The 23606-nt window shown below is 33.4% G+C and overlaps 2 protein-coding genes, 1 long non-coding RNA gene and 1 pseudogene across 3 annotated transcripts; all 4 read right to left on the reverse strand.

Annotated features, from left to right (window-relative positions):
• Window positions 1-2962: 2962 nt before the first annotated feature.
• LOC130807058 (pentatricopeptide repeat-containing protein At4g25270, chloroplastic-like) lies at window positions 2963-5405 on the reverse strand (annotated as a pseudogene).
• A 5424-nt stretch (window positions 5406-10829) lies between these two features.
• LOC130806947 (uncharacterized) lies at window positions 10830-11828 on the reverse strand. Its single transcript, XR_009040414.1, has 3 exons — window positions 11739-11828; window positions 11572-11607; window positions 10830-11265 (listed from the first exon to the last, which is right to left on the reverse strand). It is a non-coding gene; the product is annotated as an uncharacterized LOC130806947 (long non-coding RNA).
• A 3139-nt stretch (window positions 11829-14967) lies between these two features.
• On the reverse strand, window positions 14968-20729 carry LOC130806949 (uncharacterized). The gene is made up of 2 exons (XM_057672212.1): window positions 18104-20729; window positions 14968-15502 (listed from the first exon to the last, which is right to left on the reverse strand). Exons 1-2 carry the CDS (start codon window positions 18402-18404, stop codon window positions 15405-15407), a joined length of 399 nt encoding a protein of 132 aa, XP_057528195.1. The 5' UTR covers window positions 18405-20729; the 3' UTR covers window positions 14968-15404.
• Window positions 20730-21522: 793 nt separating this feature from the next.
• On the reverse strand, window positions 21523-21884 carry LOC130806950 (uncharacterized mitochondrial protein AtMg00810-like). The gene has a single exon (XM_057672213.1). It carries the CDS (start codon window positions 21882-21884, stop codon window positions 21531-21533), a length of 354 nt encoding a protein of 117 aa, XP_057528196.1. The 3' UTR covers window positions 21523-21530.
• Window positions 21885-23606: the final 1722 nt, after the last annotated feature.

The raw sequence follows: 23606 nt of genomic DNA on the forward strand, positions 1-23606 counted from the left end.
TTTCCATCTATTTTTAATAATTTTTTTAATCTTACAAGTATTGGATTCTCATCATATCCTACCTCTATAGACTTTCTAATGGTGGCATTTGATCCCTTAGATAAAGAAATTGTTTATTTTCGATTTGGTGATACATCTTGGACGCATTATACGTTTCCAAACGAAAACAATCGATTTCAAATTGGAATCAACAATCCTGTTTACATTCAGGGATGCTTTTACATTCTCGATAAAAATGGTTATCTTGGATCATTTGCATTAATAGACGGAGAAGAAAATTGGCAAGTTTATAGCAAGCCACCTCAGCTATGCTTCAATATATTTCATTCATATCAACTACTTGAGTGTGAAGGTCAACTTATAGCAGTATTTATCAAGTTTATTGGATTATGCTTTCAAGTTTTTAAGTTTAATATTCAGAAATATAAATGGTAGAAATTAAAAATCTTGGCGAATATAGTTTGTTCCTTGGAAAGTCGTTATTTTCTGCAAAAGATTGCGGCGGTTGCAAAAAAAAATTGAATTTACATTTCACGGCTCAAAGGAGAGAAAATAATTTTTTACTCGCTTTAAACAAAACAATATCATGCTACTGGAACCAATGATGAGTCAATACAAGACTTTCACAATAAAACTGAACATTTAGATAGCTTTTGGCTTTAGTTTATTATTTTTATCTAGGTTTTGTATTAAAATAGTATTACTTATTACTAATGGTTCTCTTCCGCTTATCTGTTGGTGTACGCGTTCTTTTGTTTTTCTCATTTTTATTATTAATCTTTATTATTACTATTATTTTTATTTTATTGTTATTTTATTTATTTTATTTTATTCTATTTTATTTATATGCATTTATGCATTTTATTTATTTGTATTTAAGTAAAAGGGTCAAGTTTGTGTGATAAGATGTAGGCTTGCAGAGTTAGCTGCAGCTTCACTAAGTCTTATTTATTCCAGGAACTTCTCTTGTTTTTTTTTGAGTCGAGGGACTCTTTAGTCGTGCTCCTCTTTATGGGTATGAGTTGCCTCCTTCTTTCCCTCCCTAGACCCTGATCATAGTTATTTATGGGTGGAAACGGAATGCACTGGATGTGATGATAATAATTTGATAAATTCAACGAGTTATCAATTGTTATTCTCTTTGGAGTTTATTAATTGTTAATTTAATTGTTCTAATTAATGCTTTGACATTATTATGTTAAATTAAATGTTAGAATTAAAACTAGTAAAATAACTCCAAATTTAATTCAAATATATTGTCAAAGTTTTTATTTCAGCGGTTATTTTAAATATTACTCTCTCTGTCTCACCATCGTCATCTTTTCATTTGTTTTTTTGACAACATTCATTTAAATGTAAATTTAATGAACATTAAAATCTTATACCCAATTAGAGATATTAACAATTATAATACTCTGTTTGTTCGCATGAGTTTGTTAATATTTGTATTTTGGTCCGTTCATTTTACTTTGTAACATATCTATTTTGCGTAAATGCGTAATATCTCTACTACTTTCTTTAAATCTTATCCAATATACATCATCTCTAACTTTTTGTCACTCTTAATCCTATTCACACAATTTTATTGTCTCCAACATTTTCTTAATACTTGTCAGATGTTGATGTTACATATAGTGGGATGAAGGGAATTCTGCGTATGAGATAGAGTGGGTCTTTTTTTCCTCGATTTGAGTCATTTGGAAGGTTTGAAGTTTGAAAAGTCCAATATCCAAATTTATTTGGGTGTGTAATTAGTAGGGATGTTTTGATAAGTGTATTATTAAACACTTATTGTTATTTTAAGAGTTTATATAGAGTATAATAGAACTGTTCATGGGCAGGCTATCCGCCAGGCTCGACCCACCCGGCTCGAAAAACGGACGGCTTGGATAACGTTTTTCAAAAAAAAGTTAAATTTGGACGGGTAATATCCGCCCCCAAGATAAATGGGCGGGTAGCGACACCAAAAAGATACCCACGGGTATATCCGCCAGCCTGCTTAATTTAATATATTAATTATTAATTGATTAGTTCTATTGAGTAATATACTAATTTAGTAGTCTACTGTTTTGGACTATGTACTTTAGAGTAATACAGGACCCATACAGCCCAACTTTAGTACCCATAGACCCGGCCATATTTAATTAATTCTATGGGTATTTTCTATGGTTTTATACCCGGCCCAACTTTATGTTTGAAGTTTTTTGGACAATGTATTGTATTTTAATTGTTATTTAAACTTAACTTTATAATTTGTATTATATTTTTGATATTTATGTAAACTTTATAAGTTGTATTATATTTTTGATATTTATGTAAGAAATATCCGCGTACTCGTGGGTCACGCCCGCTTTAAAAATGGGGGGATAGCGACAAAAAAATATGTTTTTGAATATTTGAGCCCGCGGGTAAATCTTTTAGGCACTACCCGGTCCGCTACCCGCGAAAGCCCGCCCATGAACAACTCTAGAGTATAACTAGCTGATTTTGAGGACAAAAGTGATGAAAATGAGCTATAATTGATTGGATAGGCGTCATAAGCTGTTGTATAATATTTGATGTCTTAATGGGTATTTTTGGATACATTCAAGTAGTTTTTTATCGCTCCGTTGATGAAGTCCACCGAATATCAATAGAATGAATGTGTATAATTAGGACAACATTTGAGGCTCATGGTTTCAAACATGGAGTTTGAAAATATTCTGAGATATTATTTGGAGTCTCTAATCTAAGTCGATGATAATCTCGGTCAAAATTAGCCATATTACTCACTGAAAAGTGAAAATTTTGCTCTTAAGTCACGGTCGAGATTACTTTTGTCAAGTGTAAGTTCTAATTCAATTGATCTGGGATACGGTGTGTGACCTGTATTAAATCGTGTGTGAATTGTACTAATCCCAGTGGTGTTTTCATGCATCTTTTCGGGGATACTTAGGAGTGTAATTTGGATTCATCACAAATATCAGTGAAAAATGCAAATTCCTGCATTAAAGATTTCAAAGTAGTGAGATATTCTCCATGGGTTATGGCATCTATGAATCCAAACCTCTGTCGATCATCATCATTTTCACTCGATCTGAATCTTCTAATCTACCTAGAATGTCATATATCCTTATTAGCAGTTCAAAGTTATGCTCGTTATCAGGTTCCAACTCAAAAAGGTGTCGAGCAGCAAGCTCAGCAGTTTCACAATCGGCGTTCAGGAAACAAGCATATAACAAGGCTCCCCAAACTGTCGGTCCAGCCTCAAACTCCATTTTGTTTGATATAATATCATATGCTTCATCGATCATTCCTGCCCTTCCGTAAAGATTAACCAAACAAGCATAATGCTCCATGATCGGGGTAATTTCATACTCTTCTATCATTGATGAGAAGAAAATTTTCCTTCGTTCACCAATCCTAACTGTGCACAAGCTGATAGCAGAGCCACAAATGTGATAGCATCAGGTGTTGCACCTGTCTGCTCCATCTGTTTAAAGCATGTCAATGCTCGAGGGTCATTTCGATGTGCAGAAATGATCGAATTCCACGAGACAATATCCTTTTCTTGCATTTGAGCAAATAGCCATTGACATTGTTCCAGATGGCCGTGGTTAGAGTAGAAAACGATCAAAGAGTTTGCAATAGGCAAGCTCCGATTTAGACCTCTACGAATAACCCATCCGTGCATTTGGGCTCCAATTATAAACATTGAAATTCTAGAGATAATTGTTGATACTGTAACATGATCAGGATCCAATCCAATTTTAACCATATTATGGAAAATCTCCGTTGCCTTGGCCAAAAGTCCTTGGTGAATATACCCTAGAATCATTGAATTCCATGAAACAAAATCCTTAGAACGAATCGTGTTGAAAACATTCCTTGATTGTACAATATCACCACATTTAGCATACATGTCTACAAGTGCATTCAACACGTAAACATCATTATGAAATCCACAACCAACAACATGTCGATGAAGTTCCTCCCCAACACGAATCGACCCAATTCCACTACAAGCCATCAAAGAGCAAGGAAATGTATACTTATCAGGCTCCACACCCTCTTCTTCCATCTGAAAATACAGTGCAAGTGCATCCTCAAACATCCCCAACTCTGCATACCCAGAAATAAGAGAATTCCAAACAAAAGCAGACTCATCTCTATTAGGCATTTCATCGAACAGTTGGTGTGCTTCCTCAACACGGCCATTTGAAGCATACAATCTAAGCAATTTCGAGACAACCCCGACATTTTTACACAAAATTTTTGATGGTATCAAGCGATGTATCCGAATTCCATGCTCAATTGCCTTCAAATGAAAGCACATCTCAAGAAGGGAACAAAAGGTTTGAGTATCAACAGTTACTCCATGTATGAGTGATGCTTCTTCAAGATCGCGAACAACTGCATCAAGAACTTGGATTTTGGTTTGATTGTGCGGAACTTGGTTTATTGGGAGAAGAGGAGTTGAAATTGAATCTGGAAATGAAAGATTATTGCCTTTATTGGGACTATAGTTCGAGACTCACGCCCAAATCTCAAATCAGTCTCTGGAATAATATGTGTGAGAAGCTTCGACCGAGATTTCGGGGCTTCGACCGATTTGCAGGCTCCTAAAAGTTTCTGTTAGCTGCCTTTTGAAATCTCGAACGAGATTATATAGATTCGACTGAATCTCTACATTATACTAGAGCAAAATACAAATGACATAAGCAAACTCAAAAAGTGATAGTTGTCAACTTTTTAAGAAATTTTTTCCCAACAATTTATGAAAGATTATGTCATTATTTGCTAATGAATAAAGTGTCTAAGTGGAAAATATATAACTTAACATTTTATTAGCTTTCATTAGATTGTCTTAGTGGGATGCATGACTTTTCATTGTTCAATACACAATAATAATTTACTAGCATTCATTTTGAAACCAAAAAAATTTGTTCTATGTAATAATAATTTGCTAGCTTTTGTTTTGGAAACTAAAAAAAATAATTGGTCACTTATAATCTTATAGTGATCAATATCAAGCTATTTTTAATTTTATATTTGCATTATAATTTAAATTATTTTTTAATATATATATGTTATCATCATTAAAAATATTTCCTTTACATAAATATTGGAATATGTGTTCAAAACAATTTATTAAAATTAGAATTTATTATTAACATTATTTGTTATGGTTACTTAGTAAAGATTAAAATGATATTAAAATAACATTATTTAACATAATATACATAACTTATAAAAAATTATTTCTAAAATTAAAAATGAATTAAATATTAGCTATTATATGCTATTAATAATTGATTTAAAATCAATAACCAATAATTTACAATTTATTTTCTTTTTTTTACAAAATAATGAAGAATAATAAAATGAAAATAACCGTGCATCGCACGGGGTTTATCTAGTACCATTAATATTGCAAAAAGCTTCTAAAAACAATAAACACTAGAATAAAGTATAAACTTCTGGAAAAATTTATGGGAAGTCTCGACCGAAGTTGCTAGAGTCTCGACCAAGAATGTTATAATTTCGAGTAAGATTTTTATGAGCTTCGACCGAAGGTGCGCTTCTAGTTGATGGGGGAGTGACACGTAGTAAGGAATGGGTGATTGACTCCGGTTGCTCATTCCACATATTTTGTGAAAAAGAGAAATTTGCTAGGCTTAGCTATTGTGATGGAGGCCTTGTCACCTTACCCAATGATGAAAGGGTGAAGGTGGAAGGTATTGGAGAGGTTGTGATTGTGACACATGATGGTGTCAAGAGAAGGCTAGGTGGTGTGAGGTATATTCCTAAGCTTGAGAGGAACCTCATATCACTTGGTAGGTTGGAGTCTAAGGGATGCACTTTCAAGGCTAGTGGAGGCTCGTTGAAGGTCATTAAGGGGAGCATGGTGCTCATGAGGGGAAGGAGAAATGAGAGCAACTTGTATGTGCTACAAGTTGAAGGTGGTAACCTAGGCCACAATGTTGATTGCAAGTCACCCAAGAAGGTGACATTTGAGGATGATGAGAGATTTAAGCTTGAGGGGGAGATTGTTGAGCCAAGCTCTAAATCTCACTTTGATGGAGGTGAGTTCGATCACCTCGTGGCTTATTCCTTGGCTTGCACGATTGAGAGCGATGTGGTGAGTGCAAGGAAGTATGAGAGCATAAGTTTTGGATCAATCAATGAAGTGATTGATGGTGATGATTTGGGATGGCTTGATGAAGCCAAGAGTAGAGGCAGCAGCAGGTTTGAAGAGGAGGCTCGACCACTCGAGCATAACTGGCTCGCTCTAGCCTTAATGCAGCAAGGAGGCAGTAGCTCTGGAGGAACCGCTCGACGGGTCGAGCGGCAGCTGCTCGGTGGAGCGGCAAGCAGCCCACGCACAGATCAGTTTCTGTTTTAATGTTGCGGTATTGTGGGCCTTTTGCTATTGGTCTTAAGACTTCCCATATATCTTAGGACTATAAACAGGAGTATTAGGATACAAGAGAGAGCTAAATACAAAGGGTTTGCTAGGGTTTAACACCAAGAGAGTATACTCCATTGTATTAGGGCTTTGTGTGGGAGATTGAAGTAAAGCTTCAATCTTTGCTTTGGAGGATTGTTCTAAAGCTTGTTAGGTGAGTTATTTATGTAATGTTGATTCCATTAATGACAAGATACTTTGTTTGAGGGGGAGGTATCCATAAATACCTCATAAATTGTTGTGTTCTTGTTCATTGTTGTGGTGCTCTGTTTTTGTGGTTGTTTCTTTGCATTCTTTTGTATTTATTTCTCCACCATTGTTAAGGCCCATTCACAACAGGATTCATAGCCATAGATAGAGATGATATGTTTCAGTTCAGGACGTCGCAATGCTGAAGAAAGAGCATGCATAACAGACAAGGTTGTTCCAACAACATCCATTATCAAATTTCAAGGAAATGAATTGGGTTGATGGGAACAGAGCAGGAAGAAATTAATAGCAGGAAAGTTTTAGTAAATACTTCTATAGATGTGTTTGGTTTGTGAATAATGAATGATAGACCACCTTGTTTATTTAATAGATTTTGATTTGTTAATAAGTAATTAGCAATGATCTAATTATCATTAAATGTAATTAAACACATGAGTTAAATTACTACTAATTATAATATAATGCAAACACATCAGACGATTCCTAATTAGTGCATCCACATGATCACAAACTTTATAAAGAAATCACAAAAAATCTGAGCAGCACATGTTACATCATTCTAGCCATTCTATAATACTAAATATGAGTTACAACCATAAAGACTTAATGTGTGAATAGCCTGGACGGGCACTGGGCAGCAAAGTCAAATATATGGAACATGATTAAATAACACGTCTATTGATGTTGGAAATTCACAATTTATATGTATGTAGGATTCTCTCCTCTATTTCAAATCAATATAAATTGAAAGAGTGTAACTTGAGTGTCTTGTTACTCTTAGTCATGTTGTTACATGACATTTGCAGCGTAGAAGAATTTGGATTCAAAGGTTAGAAGTAACAACTTAGTTGCTAGACCTTGAGTATGTGTTAAGATTGGTAATAACCATAGGCGAAGCTACATGGGGGCTCGACTTCCTTGTCGATAATGTGATCCTTTGTATTTTTGGCTTTGATCCCCCTTGCTAATACTACTATGATATTTTTTTTAAAGAGTGCAAAAATATAAAAAAAGCTACGTACTATAATCCAGTGGTTGGAGTAACTCATTTGTAATCTATGGTTAAGGGATCAAACTCTAATTTAAACTATTATTTTTTTATAGACTAATAAACTTATATCATAATGTTATTACTTTTTATCTTTTAGAACTTTACATTCATTATTTTTTAGTGTGTATTTATATTTTGTTATCTTAATTTTGTTAGTATTTTTTTTAGACTTACTAGGCAAATATTTGGAGTCAAAATACTTTAAGTTTTTTTCAATAAAGATAATTATATTTGTTAAATATAATTTTTTATATGATTAAAGTTAATTTCAGTCTATATGATTTTAAAAATTAAGGCTTCACCCCTGATGGTAACAGGTAAGTACACTCTAAGACTTGGAAATAGTACACACACTTGGTGTACATGGAACAAGTACATGGAGTGCTTTGCAATGAGATTAGCCTTGATTACCAAGACATAATAGTACTAACAACAGTTGAAAGAAGCTTTGAGAGCAAAGAATCACGTAGAAGAGCAGTACAAAGGGTTAGAGGCTGGTTGGGACCAGCTGCTCAAACAAACGGTCATCATGCTCGAACGAGAAGTTTGGTCAAATTAATAATAAGAAGAAAAAACAAAATTCTTGTCGCCGGTGCAACATAAATAGAAGAAAAATCGTTCGTAATTTTGATCATCTAAACAAACCATATTAATAACAAATTGGAACTCCATTAAACCTCAACAATTCAAATGAGTAAAACTAAAAATTAGGAAAATATTAAGTTATTCAAAAACTAGAACAGAGCAAAACAAGAATTTATTCATAAAAACAAGCAAAACAAGAAATTATTATATCATGTTAAATAACTTCAAGTGACTGACAAACACAAGTATTTAAAATCCTAGCAAACAATTTATAAAAAATTATACTCTATTTAACTCCTTTTTAAAGTATTAATAATACCATAATTTTGACCAGTTTTTATTCCACAATTAAAGTACGTCTTTCTATATGGCAATCAAGACGTCAATGATCAAGTACTTTTCAACAAAAAAAAATGGAAAAATTACGCTGAATAATACGAGCTTTCACTGATTTTCCAACAATAATACAAACTTTCGATTAGCCATGAATAATACGAAGTTTAACATGTGTTTTCTGCTGGTATACCTGACCGGTTTATAACCGGGAGAAAAGGTCATTTTTGACCGTTGGACAGTAGGCTTCATCTCTTTCATCTGTTTCATTCTTTTTTGCAGATTTTTACCTCATTTTCTCACTTTGTTCTTCCATTTTAAATACTTCTTTACAATTCCTTCTAACTCAAAAAATGACATCTTATCTAGGTCTATGGAGATGATTTTACATATTCCATACACATACTCAAACCCCACAACTCCTTTTTTTTTAATACCCCACCATACCAAACTTCAAAGTAATTGAATCATTCAATTTACCTAAAAACAAGCAAAAAACACTAAATTACATCCATTTTCGAGTGAACAAACGTTTTTAATTAACATCAAGCAATAATCATGTATGGATTGAGAAAATGGAAACAAAATTCCATCCATTTTCGAGTAAATGGAAACAAAATTTCATCCATTTTCGAGTAAATGAAAACAAACCCTACTTTTTGGAATTAAAACAAAATTTAGGGATAAATAATGCAATTGAGAAGAATAAACTAACCATGAATGAGAAGAATTCCAGCAGCAGAGGCCCTGTTCTTCAATTTGAGTGTGTAAAAACAGCAGCTACTTAATGCAGGAGGATGCAGAGAAAGAGAGAGAAGCAGTAAGTTTGTGAGGAAGATGGAAGTGTTCTTCAATTTCTTTTCCTTGATATTTTCCAAAAAAAAAAAAAAGTTCTCACTACATTTAGCCGATTACAGATAAAATAGTATACCAGCGGAAAACACATGTTAAACTTTGTATAATTTATGGTTAATTAAAAGTTCGTATTATTATTGGGAAATCAGTGAAATTCGTATTATTCAGGATAATTTTCCAAAAACAATTGAGTCTTGTCCCAATTGAGATATATATTATTTTTCTTAAATAAGGTCATAAATTCGATTCTCGCTATCGCCTTTTCATAAACCTCTCCTCCCCGCGGCATAATTTGTACTAAAAACTAATAAATTAATTAATAAAAGTTTTGACCCCAACACAACTCTAAGGTAATGAAATTAAAATAAAAAGAATTTGTGGTTAATTCATTTTTTAAATTTGTGATTTGCTTAAAAATAGCCTAAAATTTGATTATAATTCCTTTTTTATTTATAATTTGCCAGAAAATTAGCAAATTATGTAAAATTGATGACTTCCGGCGCGCAGCTAATAATTGAGTATTAATTTAATGGAAAAACTACCATGAATAATACAATTTTTTGTTAATTTCCTTACAATAATACCAAGTATTGATTAACTATGAATAATACCAACTTAAAGGGGTATTTTTCTAGAAAATCTCTAACATGTTAAAAATCAAACTAGATTATAAGACAAAAAAATTGATATATTAGTTAATAAACTAAAGTTAGTATTATTTTAGGAAAAACCCCACTAAATTGGTATTATTCATGGTTAATCAATAGTTAGTATTATTGTATAAAAATCAACAAAAATTTATATTATTCACGCTAATTTTTCATAATTTAATCATGTTATAAGTGAACAGTAGATGTAGAGTTAATGCACATCGCACCATTAGTGGCGTAGTTGACGCTTATTATCATACAGTTAATTATATTATTCGTAATGCAAACTAGTGATTGAATGATACATCTGAATTATAACGGAATTGAAAATCTGAAATGATATCTAACAATCTGTAACGAAGCTGGCATGTATGATATGATAATGTTATAATTGGGTGCAAGGGTAATATAAATTATGAATCAGAGTACATTGAAGATTTTTTTTATAAAAAAATTAAATTAATTAATGGACTCATAAGACATCTACATTAAAATTATCAAAATTATCAAATAACAATTTATATAAATGAATCACCATCATTGTACACAGTGGCAGATGCAGAATTTCAACTTTTTAGGGGCACCAATGTATAGAAGAAATTTCTAAAAATATAATCAAAAATTTTCATTCACCCACAGTGATAAATTCAAGCACAATGATTCCAAGATAAAAACAAATAAATATAAAAGTGCTGAATTAATATATGTCATCTTCCCCTCGATCAAATATGGCGACAAACCAAAAGATATATTAAAATTCAAAGATACAACAAAATAAAGTCTACATAATAAAGTTTAAGTTTACAATAAAAGTCAACAAAATAAAATACTGAATAAAAATAACAAACCATAAAATATCGATCACAAAATAAAAAGAAAAAGAAGAAATGAAAGTCAAACCAATCCAACAAGAGAAAAAAACTCAAAATACAAAAATAAATAGCCAAATGAACGTAGTACTTCAAATCATTATATTGTATAGCGATATATATTTTAGTCCGATCCCCTTAATTATTACCCCCTTGGAGGTAAACACATGAATCTGGTAAACAGTGCCCATTGACATGTATTGCGTCCACAACAGCTAGCAGTGAATGGAAGAGGATTACATGTTTCGCCGTAGCCTATGCAATCTGAATAAACAATTCAAATATCACAATGTATGTAGTTAGTTAGGCGAAGCCGAGTACAGATGGATCCGATAAGTTATTTAGATTTCCTTTATTTTACGTTCCATCAAAATATATTGCACCTTACACGCGTTTATAACCAAATCGATCTAAATGTAGTTACTATAAATAAACCGGCTAATTGCATCCTTTCTCCTGAGTGATTAATTTTTTGATAATAATTAAGGAAATGCTAGAAAATTTGTAGTTATGTTAAAAATAATGTTACAATTAATTAATTAAATAGATGAGGAGATTATTGAGGTTTACCTGCAGCAACAATATCAAAGCTAGCCATAATATGAACTACAAAAGAACAATAAAAGAGGATAGTATTATAATTAGTAAATAAAAAAAGATTAATATGAAAAAATAAAACAACTTAAACTAGTAATACTACATATATACTTCATATATATTAGTATATCAGTAATTACCTAATGCAATAATAAGAAAAATTGCAAACATATTCTTGCTGACAGCCATTGCTAAATGATTATTATTGATTAATCGATCTTAGATGATTTTGATGGAATTTCAAGTTATTGATTGATCCTTTTTATACTTGGATTTTGAGTTCCTCGACCGCCCAATGCCAGCTTCCTACTCATCAATCAAATAGTAATTGTACTTTTTATTATTTTAATTTAATAATGTAATTAAAAGGAATCCCACCGGCTATACAATAAAAAATGTTAAATTACAAAGCTTAAGAAAAACCACCACGACTAGAGCGACTACCATCACCGCCGATATTATGCGATCCCCGAGAACCACCAGATCTACATGTGCTACTTCTCATATCACCACCCCAACCTTGACGACAACCTACTCCTAAACCACGGCGTGTATTACTGCTTTCCCCTTATAATGCAGTCCGTAATTGTTGGCAAGTTTTTTCAAGAGCTTGTTAGCGCCCTCGCATTTTTCTTATATTTTCTCGATTAGGGTTGTTCTCGTCGAGTTGAGCTTGCATGAATACGCGAAATTCATGCATATACCGCTCAAGCTCAGAGAGATGCGCCCTCATTTGATCTTGAGTAGCGCACTCTTCTCGAGGGGTGAATCAGTTTTAAAAAAGATTGGGGGTAACAATATTCATTGGCGGACCCCAAACCATAATACCCAGGATACGAAGATGTTTTTTTTATTTTTGTTTACCTCCATGATCACCTCTAAATAAATTTTAAAGTGATCAGGTTCTTCGCCCATTCTTATTGCTTCCGCTTTTAGTTTGCGGTAGTGCTCCTAAAAAAACATATGAAAATTATTTTAGATAAGAATCAAATATAACCAACAAAACTACTAACTGAATTTTAACTTACTTCAATTTTTTTATCGTATTCGGTGATTAGGACACGTTGGCCATCTTGGCCATCTTTATTGCGTACTCCTTTGGTTCGTAACAATAACCTATAGGGAGTAGGCTCTAAATTGCCAGATTCCTCGGTCTTCAAAAATTAGAAATATTAGTTTTAAATTATTATAAGTGTAATAACTTAAGATAATTATTAATGAAATATTAACTTACCATACTTTCACGCAATCGCACCGCAGAAATCGGACCACCACGGTAGGTAGGCAAAGGTGGTGCATCGGAGTCTCCTTTGCGTCTGTTACTCTTTCCCGGAGAGCTTTTGGCCGTAAACTCCTGGGTATCGGAGTAACTCTTCAAGGCGCTCCATAACTCCGGTGGGGTAAAGTCAGGGCAATACGGTTCCTGTTCCTCTATCTCCAAGCCCTGACTCTTCCTCTCGGCCCGTTCCCTCTCTTGTTGGGACAAGAGCTCTCTCTCCTTATTTCTAAGCTTGTTCATTGTGTCTCTTTTCCGGAGAGAGCATTGAGCATACCATGTTTTGTAGACATCCTTGTCAATACTAGAATGCCACTTATAGCATTTCTAATATATTATACAATACAAAAAATTTATAATTAATATAACATTAATAAATATCTAACTCCATTTAATTTAATTAAATGTAATAAAAATAAAATTAACATATACCTTAAACTTGTCCCAATAAATTTTTTTAACTAGCTCTGGCACCTTTTTCCAAGAAGTACCACTAGGGTCTAAAGACAGTTTAAACATCTTTTCAATTTCGAATGAGACGCCTCTTTTAGGATTTGGCTCCGCCGAAGCATCAAACCAAAAAATATAATTAATAAGTATATCCAACTTTTTAACTTATTCATTTTGTTTAATAAAGTTAATTTACTTTTTTATTATTGGGAGCCATGGTAGCAATGGCCTACTGTCCTCGGAATACCCCAAGAAGCATTTTGTTTAATAAATACATACATATATATATATATATATATATATATATATATATATATATATATATATACACACACACACACACACACACATATGTATATATATATATATATATATATATATATATATATATATATATATATATATATATATATATATATATATATATATATATATATATATATATATATATATATATATATATATATATATATATATATATATATATATATATATATATATATATATATATATATATATATATATATATATATATATATATATATATATATATATATATATATATAATCACATATACCTTTTAAGTTAAGAAAATTTTCTACTTTCGCAAATAAATACTACCCTTTGAGAATTAAATTTTCAGAGCATAACAAAATGAAAGAAAGTATTTATGCTTAATTGCTTGTGAACGACTAAAACATGTCTCTATATTTATAAGCGAAAATTCCCGCATCCATCATTATAGTGACAAAATAGGCGACACATAATTCATTTATGAAATTTGAACGTTTTTTTTCCCGCCCATGGAAGTTGGCAACATGATTAGCTACAAAGATTATTTTGGCGATAAAAATAGCGACAAAATGTTTTTGTCGCCAGTCTGTGACAAAGCATTTTGTCGCCTATATTGTCGCTATACCTCTTTCCTCAGATTTATATTTTATCTTCAAATTGATATATTTTTGTAGTGTTAACATAATCTATTTAAATATCCTTGTATTGCAATTAAATTTTTTTTATAAATGAGATAGGAATAGTTATTCTACCAACATTCTTATCAAGGTGTTTTGCTTTTTTATTCATGAATAATATATGTCGTTTTGTATTTACATAAATAAATAGCCTTAACCCTACATTATTATATTCTACCAACATTCTTATCAAGGTGCTTTCTACATGCAAGGTCTTGTAGATCGATTCCCACATATCTTTCACCTAGGGAAGATTTTTAAACTATCCGACATAGCGGACCGTCTAAAGTCTAGAAATAAAGGGCCTGAAATATTAAATGATGTTATTTAGATTTGCTTCTGAACAATACATTTTAAGTGATTTATTTATAATTTTTTTTATAATTAAAATAATATAATATCACAATACATTTTGTCTTGAATTATTTTTTGTTGAAATAAAATTTTATTTTAACATAATAAGCGTCTTATTTTAACATAATAAGCGTCTTATTTTAAAAGACATCGCAAAAACAAATATGACCTTCAATAATTTTTCTCCGCCCTTCCTCTCAACTTCTCACAGTTGACCGGGTAATCCAAAAAAATTAATTAAGGGTAATATTTTTAGTACTTGTAATTGTCTAAATTAATTAATTTGCATTCCTCTAGACCTAATTAGTTGATGCCATGTATCTAAAATACCTGCCAGCTGCATGTATTCCAGATTTTGTGGGATTTCGGTCCACATTATAATTATTTTTATAATCCATTGGTTTGCATCAAGTCCAGACGTTTGGACTTTGGAAGGAAATGCTTATTTATGGACTCTCTCCTATGCAGCCTAAATGTCCCATTTGACTTTTTACGGATTTTAATGTGAGTCAAGGTGGAACCCTTAAGGTAGGAGAGAGAGTAATATTATGGGTTTTTAATGACTTGATTAGGGAATTAATGATTCCCTCTAAATTTGAATGTATTTCTTGGAATATTAAAATGGTGAATATCTTTCACCTTCGAAAGTGGAATTTTTTTTTTAATAGCCGGAAATTACGTAGTTCGGGTTAATTATACATACGTCCTACAATTAAAATATACACTTAGTACGGAAAATAAATTACATAGTTCTATTACTTAATCTCGTCTAGCCTTCTCAAATCTTCAACAGCCTCGGTGTAGTTCAAATCTTTGTAGATCATGCGGGTGCGGATTTTTTTGCAGTCTTCGACTTCAGATTTTAAACGTTAACCAAAAAAATCGATGCATTAAACTTCTCATACGGTGTGGTAAACAACCAAAATTTCATTTTTGTAAAAAAATCATCATTGTACGATCCCATTGTAATTCAAAAAAGTCAAATTGGATGTCCAATAAAAATGCAGAGATCAGGCGCCAGAAATGAAACAGAAACCCAAATATCAAACACAAAACAGAATATAGGCGCCAAAATGAAAACGAAACTCCAAATAGCAAACACTAACTGAAAACATAAACCCAACACCAAATACAAAATGAAAACAGAAACCCAAAAAGCAAACACCAATGAATATAGGCGCCAAAATGAAAACAAAACTCCAAACAACAAATACTAACTGAAAACAGAAACCCAACACCAAATATAAAATGAAAACAAAAACCCAAAAAGCAAGCACCAATGAATATAGGCGCCAAAATGAAAACAAAACCCCAAATTTAAGAATACTAACTGAAAACAGAAGGAGCTCATTGCTATAAATACTAAGTGAGTCAATGACATTAATTACACCCACAACCAACAAAAAGATGCCAGGAACCAAAAATTTATCCAGCGAACAAACAACACAAATCATGCAAAAATTATTGACCAAATTAAACAAGAAGGGTAAACCGATGCTTGGTACAATTAATGAACTTGCAACAAAGTACGAAGTCTCTAGGAAAACAATAACCAGATTATGGCAGGAAGTTCAGAAGCAGAGGGACAACAACAACACAGCCATCAATCTCAACAACAAGAGGATTGGGAGACAAGCTCCCAATAAAATTCAATTTGATGACGAGAAGTTCAAGTCCATCAAATTTGAACTCAAAGGGACTCAACATTCAGTGGCAAAGCAAATGCAAGTTTCACAGTCAACTGTATGCAGATGGAAGAAGGATAGTATAATCAGAAAGCATACAAACGCAATCAAACCTACACTGAATGATAACAACAAATTACACATGTTAAGTTTGGCACTATCTAAGTTGCAATATGACGAAAATAATGATTCTTTCCAATTTAAACCACATACTAACATTGTTCACATTGATGAAAAGCATTTTTATCTAACACGAGAATCACAGACTTACTACCTAGCATCGGGTGAAGTAGAACCACCTCGTGAATGTCAATCCAAACGATTCATCCCTAAAATAATGTTTATGTGTGCTGTTGCAAATCCGATTTATTTAACTAATGGTGACGTGTTTGTTGATGGTAAGATAGGGATATGGCCTTTTATTACTCAAGAGCCTGCCAAAAGGAGCTCAAAGAATAGAAAGAGGGGGGAATTGGAGACCAAACCAATACAGTCAATAACCAAAGAGCACATGAGATCAATGCTCATCACTAATGTCTTACCCACAATAAGAGCAAAGTGGCCAAACGGATTGTCAAAGCACATTTTCATTCAACAAGATAATGCAAAGCCACACATAGCACATAATGACAAGGAATTCATGGAGGAGGCAATGAAAGATGATTTTTTTATACAACTTGTACAACAACCACCAAATTCACCTGACATGAATGTGCTAGACCTAGGTTTTTTTAGGTCAATTCAGGCTTTGCAATATCAAAATGCAGCCTACAATGTACCACAATTACTAAGTGCTGTGAACAATGCCTTTGACAATTTAAATGCACAATGTTTGAGATTTGTATTCATTACATTACAAGCTTGCATGATTGAAACCATGAAAAGGCAAGGGGGTATTGACTACCACATCCCACACATGAACAAAACAAAGGCTGCTAGGGAGGGGACATTGCCTGACTATCTTAGTGTGGACAAACAATTAGTGGTTGAATCTCTTCAACATTTATTCATAAGAATGAGTTCAGAGACAATGAACCAATTAGTTGACATGATAGGGTATGAAGGGGTTCTTGATGAAGCCCAAAATAATGATGCACAAGAAGCACAAACAATAGAACAAGAACCAACAGAACTAGAACCAGAAACTACAAGTTTCACATTGTAGTGCAACAAGAACTGGAACCAGAAACTACATCATAACTCATTTTTTTGTAAAGGAAGGGCAACAAGAAGCACAAACACAACAGAACAAGAACCAACAGAACTGGAACCAGAAACTACAACAGTATCAAACAATTTTTTGTAAAGGAAGGGCACCAGGAAACACAAACAGAATAGAACAACAACCAACAGGGCAATAGCAGAAAACGAAAACCACTTACCAAGTGAAGCGTTAAACTCAAGCATTTTTTGGACAAATTTTGAGATCTTGAAAATGGGATGTTTCACATATAAACAACAAGTTTAAAATTTTTGATGTTGTTTAAAATGAAACATTTGTACTCATGTTTACAATAATGAAAAAGTGGTTATTTGTTAAAAAACTCTCAGATTATTGTTAATGTAAAATCATTGAGCAAAAAACGAACATCTTTGCGCTTAAAGTTCAGGAAAACAATCCAAACCCTTATTCTTTTGTTCGTTTTTTAAGTGGCAAATAAATGTGCTCTCGAAAAATAAATCATTGAGCAAATGAAAAATGCATCGAAAAACCCTAAATCAGAAAAATCATCATCAGTCAAAACACACCCACAAGAACGGAAACATACTCGAAAATGGCCCAAGTTTGTCAAGCCAATCTTCTTCCTCACAATCAGTGTTAGAGAAAACGGCATCTACAGAAGAGTACTCACGATCCGGAAAAAGATCAGGCTCAGGAGTGTAAACTGGTTCACCTTCAGAGTCTAGTTCTTTACCCCACTTTGGATCTATTTCAACCGAAGAGTAACCGTCCTCATATGAGTCAAAAAACTCATAATCATCATCATAAGAGTAATCTTCCTTATATGAGTTAATGGCGGTTTTAGGGTTATTCAGAGATGAGGTACTTGCAGACTTAGGGTTTTCCATGAACAGAGGAACGTAAGGGGTAGTAGAGAGAAGAAGGAGAGAACAAAAGTGACCCAAATACACGAAGAAGAAAGCAGGAAACCCACATCTAGGGTTTGAAGAACAATGGGAGATTGGCTTGAGGAAGAAGAAGACCAGAAAGGTAAAGGGAATTGGGTAAAGAGGCGTAGGGTGGGTAAGTTAGGGTTAAAAAAGGGAGGGAGTGATTAAATAAGGTTTAGATTAGGATTGTTTAATTAATTCTTTAGGGAAAAAAGAGAGTAAATTAATTGAGTTTAATAAGGGTATAAATGTAAATAAGTTAAGTGAAGTAAGGGTATAAGAGTAAAAATTCCATGCCAAAAATGGAAATGGGACATTTAGGGTGACTTGACCCTAAATGGAAATGGGACATTTAGGCTGAATAGGAGGGAGTATTATTTATGTAGATAAATTATAGTTGATATTTTTAACAAATTTTTCTTATTTTTATTGGGATAATAATTTTTTAATAAAGCAGATAAATAAGTGAATTGTTTAACGTCGTTCTAAATATATATTACACATGCTATTGTAAATAATTTTTTTTAAATTCCCCCAACCTATTTAATTAAATGATATTTTTAGTTAATATATCTAAAGAAAAAATTGACTTTTAATTCTTTGTTGCGATTTCACATCTATATTATTATACCACAATTGATTCTATCTAACACATGTGATACAATATGTTTACCAATTATTTTTTCGGTCTCATTTTTTGGTTTGAAGCCCTTAAATCAAATTAAGATAAATTGGTTCAATTCCATTCCCATATAACAACTATTTTAAAAAAATAAATTTTAATGAACACTAGAGAATGTATTGCTCTCTTTTCTAATTCTATTTTTTTATGCTGCTCTTTTCTAATTCTACTTAGGCCTACTAATTTTTGGTTCAAAATAAAGTTCGAAGACTCCAAACCAAGAGTAATATAGTTTGGTGACATGTCACACATACATGAACATTACTTCAGGAAATATTTTTAAGTGAGTATCAAAGTAAGATTTTTTTTTCTTTTTTAACTCCATTAAAATTTCTTATAGGAGAAAGTTAACTGTTCTTTTTTTGGATTATAGGGTAGAAATGTAGGATGAGGGAACAGGGTGGCTAGGTGAGATTCAACCTTGGGATTTTGCCAAGGAGAGATAAAATATGTGCTCCAACTCAGACAAAACTCAATTCTAAGCTGATTGTTCTTAATTTCGAAGTAGTTGTCATGCTTTCCTGTGGAGCCAAAGATCAATATCTGAACTTTGCTTTGAATTGTATTACAACCATGGTTATTAAAATCACGATTCTGATCTACGATTCTACGATTTTACGATCCAAAAATAAGCGAGCGATTCGAATCGTAGGTAGAATCGTAAGTTAGTAGAATCTTACGATTCTAATTAAAATAACACTTGTAGAGTAGAATCTAACACGATTTCTACGATTCTACGATTTAACGATTCAATTCTACAAATTTATTCCTAGTTTTTTTTAAATTTTTCTTATGTATCATCTTTCATTATTTTTTCTTACAATTTAACGATCCATCATCATAATTATTAAAAAATAAATTTCTTCATCGTGTGAAGATTTACACTAATTATTAAATATTTTTCTATTTTATTCTTAAACATGAAGTGAATGAAACTTCAATTAATAAACATAAATTTATGAGGTGAATAATTATGACTAGATAGCAAATTTAAGTTTAACGTAGAATCTAACGATGTTACGGTTTGATTCTACCGATTCGAATCTTCAGGTCTCAACAGTTTCAAGTAGAATATGGATTTTAACAACTTTGATTACAATTGCATTGTTATGAAGGTATTACAACAGTTTTGTAGAGCACTAGCGCTATAAGCTAGCTTGTAAGCTGTACTAACTTCAAGCATTTATCTTTCTCGCTCTATCAAGGTAGAAATGCCCGAACACGAAAGTCTTGTACAATTTCTTCCCTATCTTATCAGCAAAAGAACTCAAGTTCTTCCCTATCTTCTCGACCTGTTTAGAAATCTTGTAAGCCAGGACTAAAGGGTTTGAATGAGAAAGGAAGAGCCTCATCTTCTTGGATATTGTACCATCAGCCTTGACATGCTGCTTCTGGTCGACAAGAGTGATAAACTCATCGAGCAAATCATCGGCTTCAAAGACAACATCCTTGATATTCTCAATCCATAGTTGGACTACATTGGAGAGCTCCTGCTTGGCTTCAGCATCAAGAAGCACATTTTTGATTTTGTTGACGGTGTTTTGAAGCTCTTCAAGTTTGGATTCAAAGCCATAGATCGAGAGGATCTGTTTCAGCTCAGGATGTTGCTGTAGAGAATTTCGGGGTATATTTATGTGGAAGGGATAACAAAATAATAATGTGGACAATAAAATTTAGAGTGGTATTCAACAACTAATGCTTAAAGTAATATTAATAGCACTAGAAACATATTAGAATACAATATATACTACTACTATATTGTAATAGCTCAATCTTACACTTACTACAACTCACTCTAAAATATTGCTCTCACTTTTGCTTTACCACTCAAAGATGTTGTGGTGGGATGATGAAAATGCAAGTGATGAGCACCCTATTTATACTACTAGAAACGCTCCAAAATTCAACAAAGGTTGGCAAGTAATTAATGCTTTTACATTTAGCCTAATAGGGAGAGGGTGATAGGAGTAGAATTTTATCACCCATAGTTGTAAATTTTTGACTTAATTTAGCATTGTTAGAAGAGAAAGTGGTTGGTATTATTTTTTTTTTAACACTTCCCCTCAACAACCACTCTCTCTCAGTGTAATTCTTGAGGTCATACCAAGTTGTTTACGAAACTTCTCAAACTTTGGTCCTCCAAGACCCTTTGTGAAAATGTCAGCAACTTGGTTATCTGTCTTCACTTGCTCAAGTTGAATTTCACCTCGTAGAACCTTTTCTCGAACAAAGTGATAGTGTACCTCCACATGTTTAGTCCTAGCATGAAACACTAGATTTTCAGCTAGTCGTATAGCTGACTGATTATCGCAACTTAACTTGACACCATAGTCAACTGGCTGATGCAAATCCTTTAGTAGCTGGGTGAGCCATACATATTCTTGTGTTGCCATCGCTGATGCTCAGTACTCTGCTTCCGCACTTGACAATGACACTGTTGGTTGTCTCTTACTACACCATGAAACTGCTCCGGAACCCAGGTTGAACACATAACCAGTAGTTGATCGACGTGTATCAAGATCTCCAGCATAATCAGCATCACAATATCCAGCAACTTCAAAATTTCTATCATTATGGTAAAGGATACCATAATCAATACTTCCCTTGACATACCTCAATATTCTCTTTATAGCTTCCAAGTGAGGTTTCTTCGGTTTCTGCATGAACCGACTAATCACACTAACTGCATAGGTAATATCTGGTCGGGTTAGCGTGAGATAGATTAGACTTCCTACTAATTGTCTGTACATTGTCATGTCTTCTAACTCTTTGCCTATTACCGAACATAGTTTGCATTAACCTCCATTGGAGTTGAGATAAGCTTGCAGTCAAGCATTCCATATTTATCCAAAAGATCTTGGGCATATTTCTGTTGGCAGAGAAATATCCCATCATTGGTTCGCTCCACTTCTAGACCAAGAAAATGCTTCAGTTCTCCAAGTTCTTTCATCTGAAATCGAACTGAGAGATTTGCTTTTGTCTGTTGGATTTCCCATTCATCATCTCCAGTGATGATGAGATCATCAACATAAACAAGAACTATCGCCAACTTTTCATCTCTAGCTTTTACAAACTTGAATCAGCTGGTGCAACTGAGTAACCACTTTGTAGCAAGAATTCTGCTATTTTTCCATTCCATGCTCGTGGTGCTTGCTTCAAACCGTAAAGCGCCTTCTTCAGCTTGCACACATAGTTTGGATGAGATTGACTTTCGAACCCTTTAGGTTGATCCATGTAGATATCTCTATCCAGTTCACCATGTAAGAATGCGTTCTTAACATCCATGTGCCAAAGCTTCCAAGAGTGACTAGCCGCAAGTGCTAGTAAACACGCACCGTAGTAATCTTTGCCACTGGACTAAAGGTTTCATCATAGTCCAACCCATATTGCTGAGAAAATCCTCGAGCTACCAGTCGTGCCTTGTACCTTTCAATGGAACCATCGGGTTTAGTCTTCACCTTGTACACCCATTTCAAGGAAATAGGTTGAACATCCTTGGGTGTTGGTACTAACTCCCAAGTTTGATTCTGGTGTAGAGCTTGAATTTCCTCCTCCATGGCTTTCCTCCAATCTTTGCTTCGAGCTGCTTCATCATAGCTAGTTGGCTCTTTGACATCCTCAACCATTGCAGAATTAGCATATTTCGGATTAGGCTTTCGAGTTCTGATCGATCTACGTAAGAATAGATGAGGTTCCTCTTCTTCGAGATCTTCTATCTGACTTGGCCTTTCTTCTTCAGGACTTCTATGGTGTGCTCCCGTCTTCCATGGACTTTTCTCTTTTGCTTTTGGTGAAGTTTGAGAGCTTTCACCTTCTAAATCACCATCTTGACTAGACTGATCCGCTATTTTCTCTAACAGTTTTTCCTCGATCTCCTTTGAGTCTGGTAATAATACAGCTTGTGGTGACCACCAAGATGATGCTTCATCAAACACCACATTTCTTGACACATGACACTTAATTGTAGTTGGATCACAACATTTCCAGCCTTTCCTCTGATCATCATATCCCACAAAGATACATCTGATCGCCTTCTTGTCAAATTTGCTGCGTAGGTGTTCAGAAACGAACGCATAACATACACATCCAAAAACTCGAAAATGGCTCACTACTGGCTTAATCTTCCACAACTTCTCGTACGGGGAGACAAACTCTAACCTCGCTTGTGGTAGCCTGTTTGTCACATGTGTTGCTGTTTTCATGCATTCGACCCAAAAACGTGGCGGCATGTTTTTCGCATGTAGCATGCTTCTACATGTCTCTGCTAGGTGTCGATTCTTTCTCTCTGCTACTCCATTTTGTTGTGGAGTGTTTGGACAAGTGAGCTGGCGTCGTATTTTGCAATCTTGCAAATATTGAGAGAATTCAGCTGATGTATATTCTCCTCCATTGTCTGTTCTTAGACATTGCACTTTTCTACCAACTTCTCTTTCCACTGCTTCCTTGAACTGCTGGAACTTGCTGAATGCTTCTGATTT

This window comes from Amaranthus tricolor, chromosome 2 (genome assembly GCF_026212465.1).
Source record: "Amaranthus tricolor cultivar Red isolate AtriRed21 chromosome 2, ASM2621246v1, whole genome shotgun sequence".
Lineage (NCBI taxonomy): Eukaryota > Viridiplantae > Streptophyta > Magnoliopsida > Caryophyllales > Amaranthaceae > Amaranthus > Amaranthus tricolor.

Bases quoted from the DNA above. Each gene is read 5' to 3' on its own strand.
- LOC130806949 (XM_057672212.1), bottom strand. From the start codon at position 18,404: ATGGAAAACCCTAAGTCTGCAAGTACCTCATCTCTGAATAACCCTAAA. The intron at 15,503-18,103 runs GTATGTTTCCGT...TAAAATCTGAAG, and splicing joins CAAACTTGGGCCATTTTCGA to TCGAAGACTGCAAAAAAATC.
- LOC130806950 (XM_057672213.1), bottom strand. From the start codon at position 21,884: ATGACAATGTACAGACAATTAGTAGGAAGTCTAATCTATCTCACGCTA.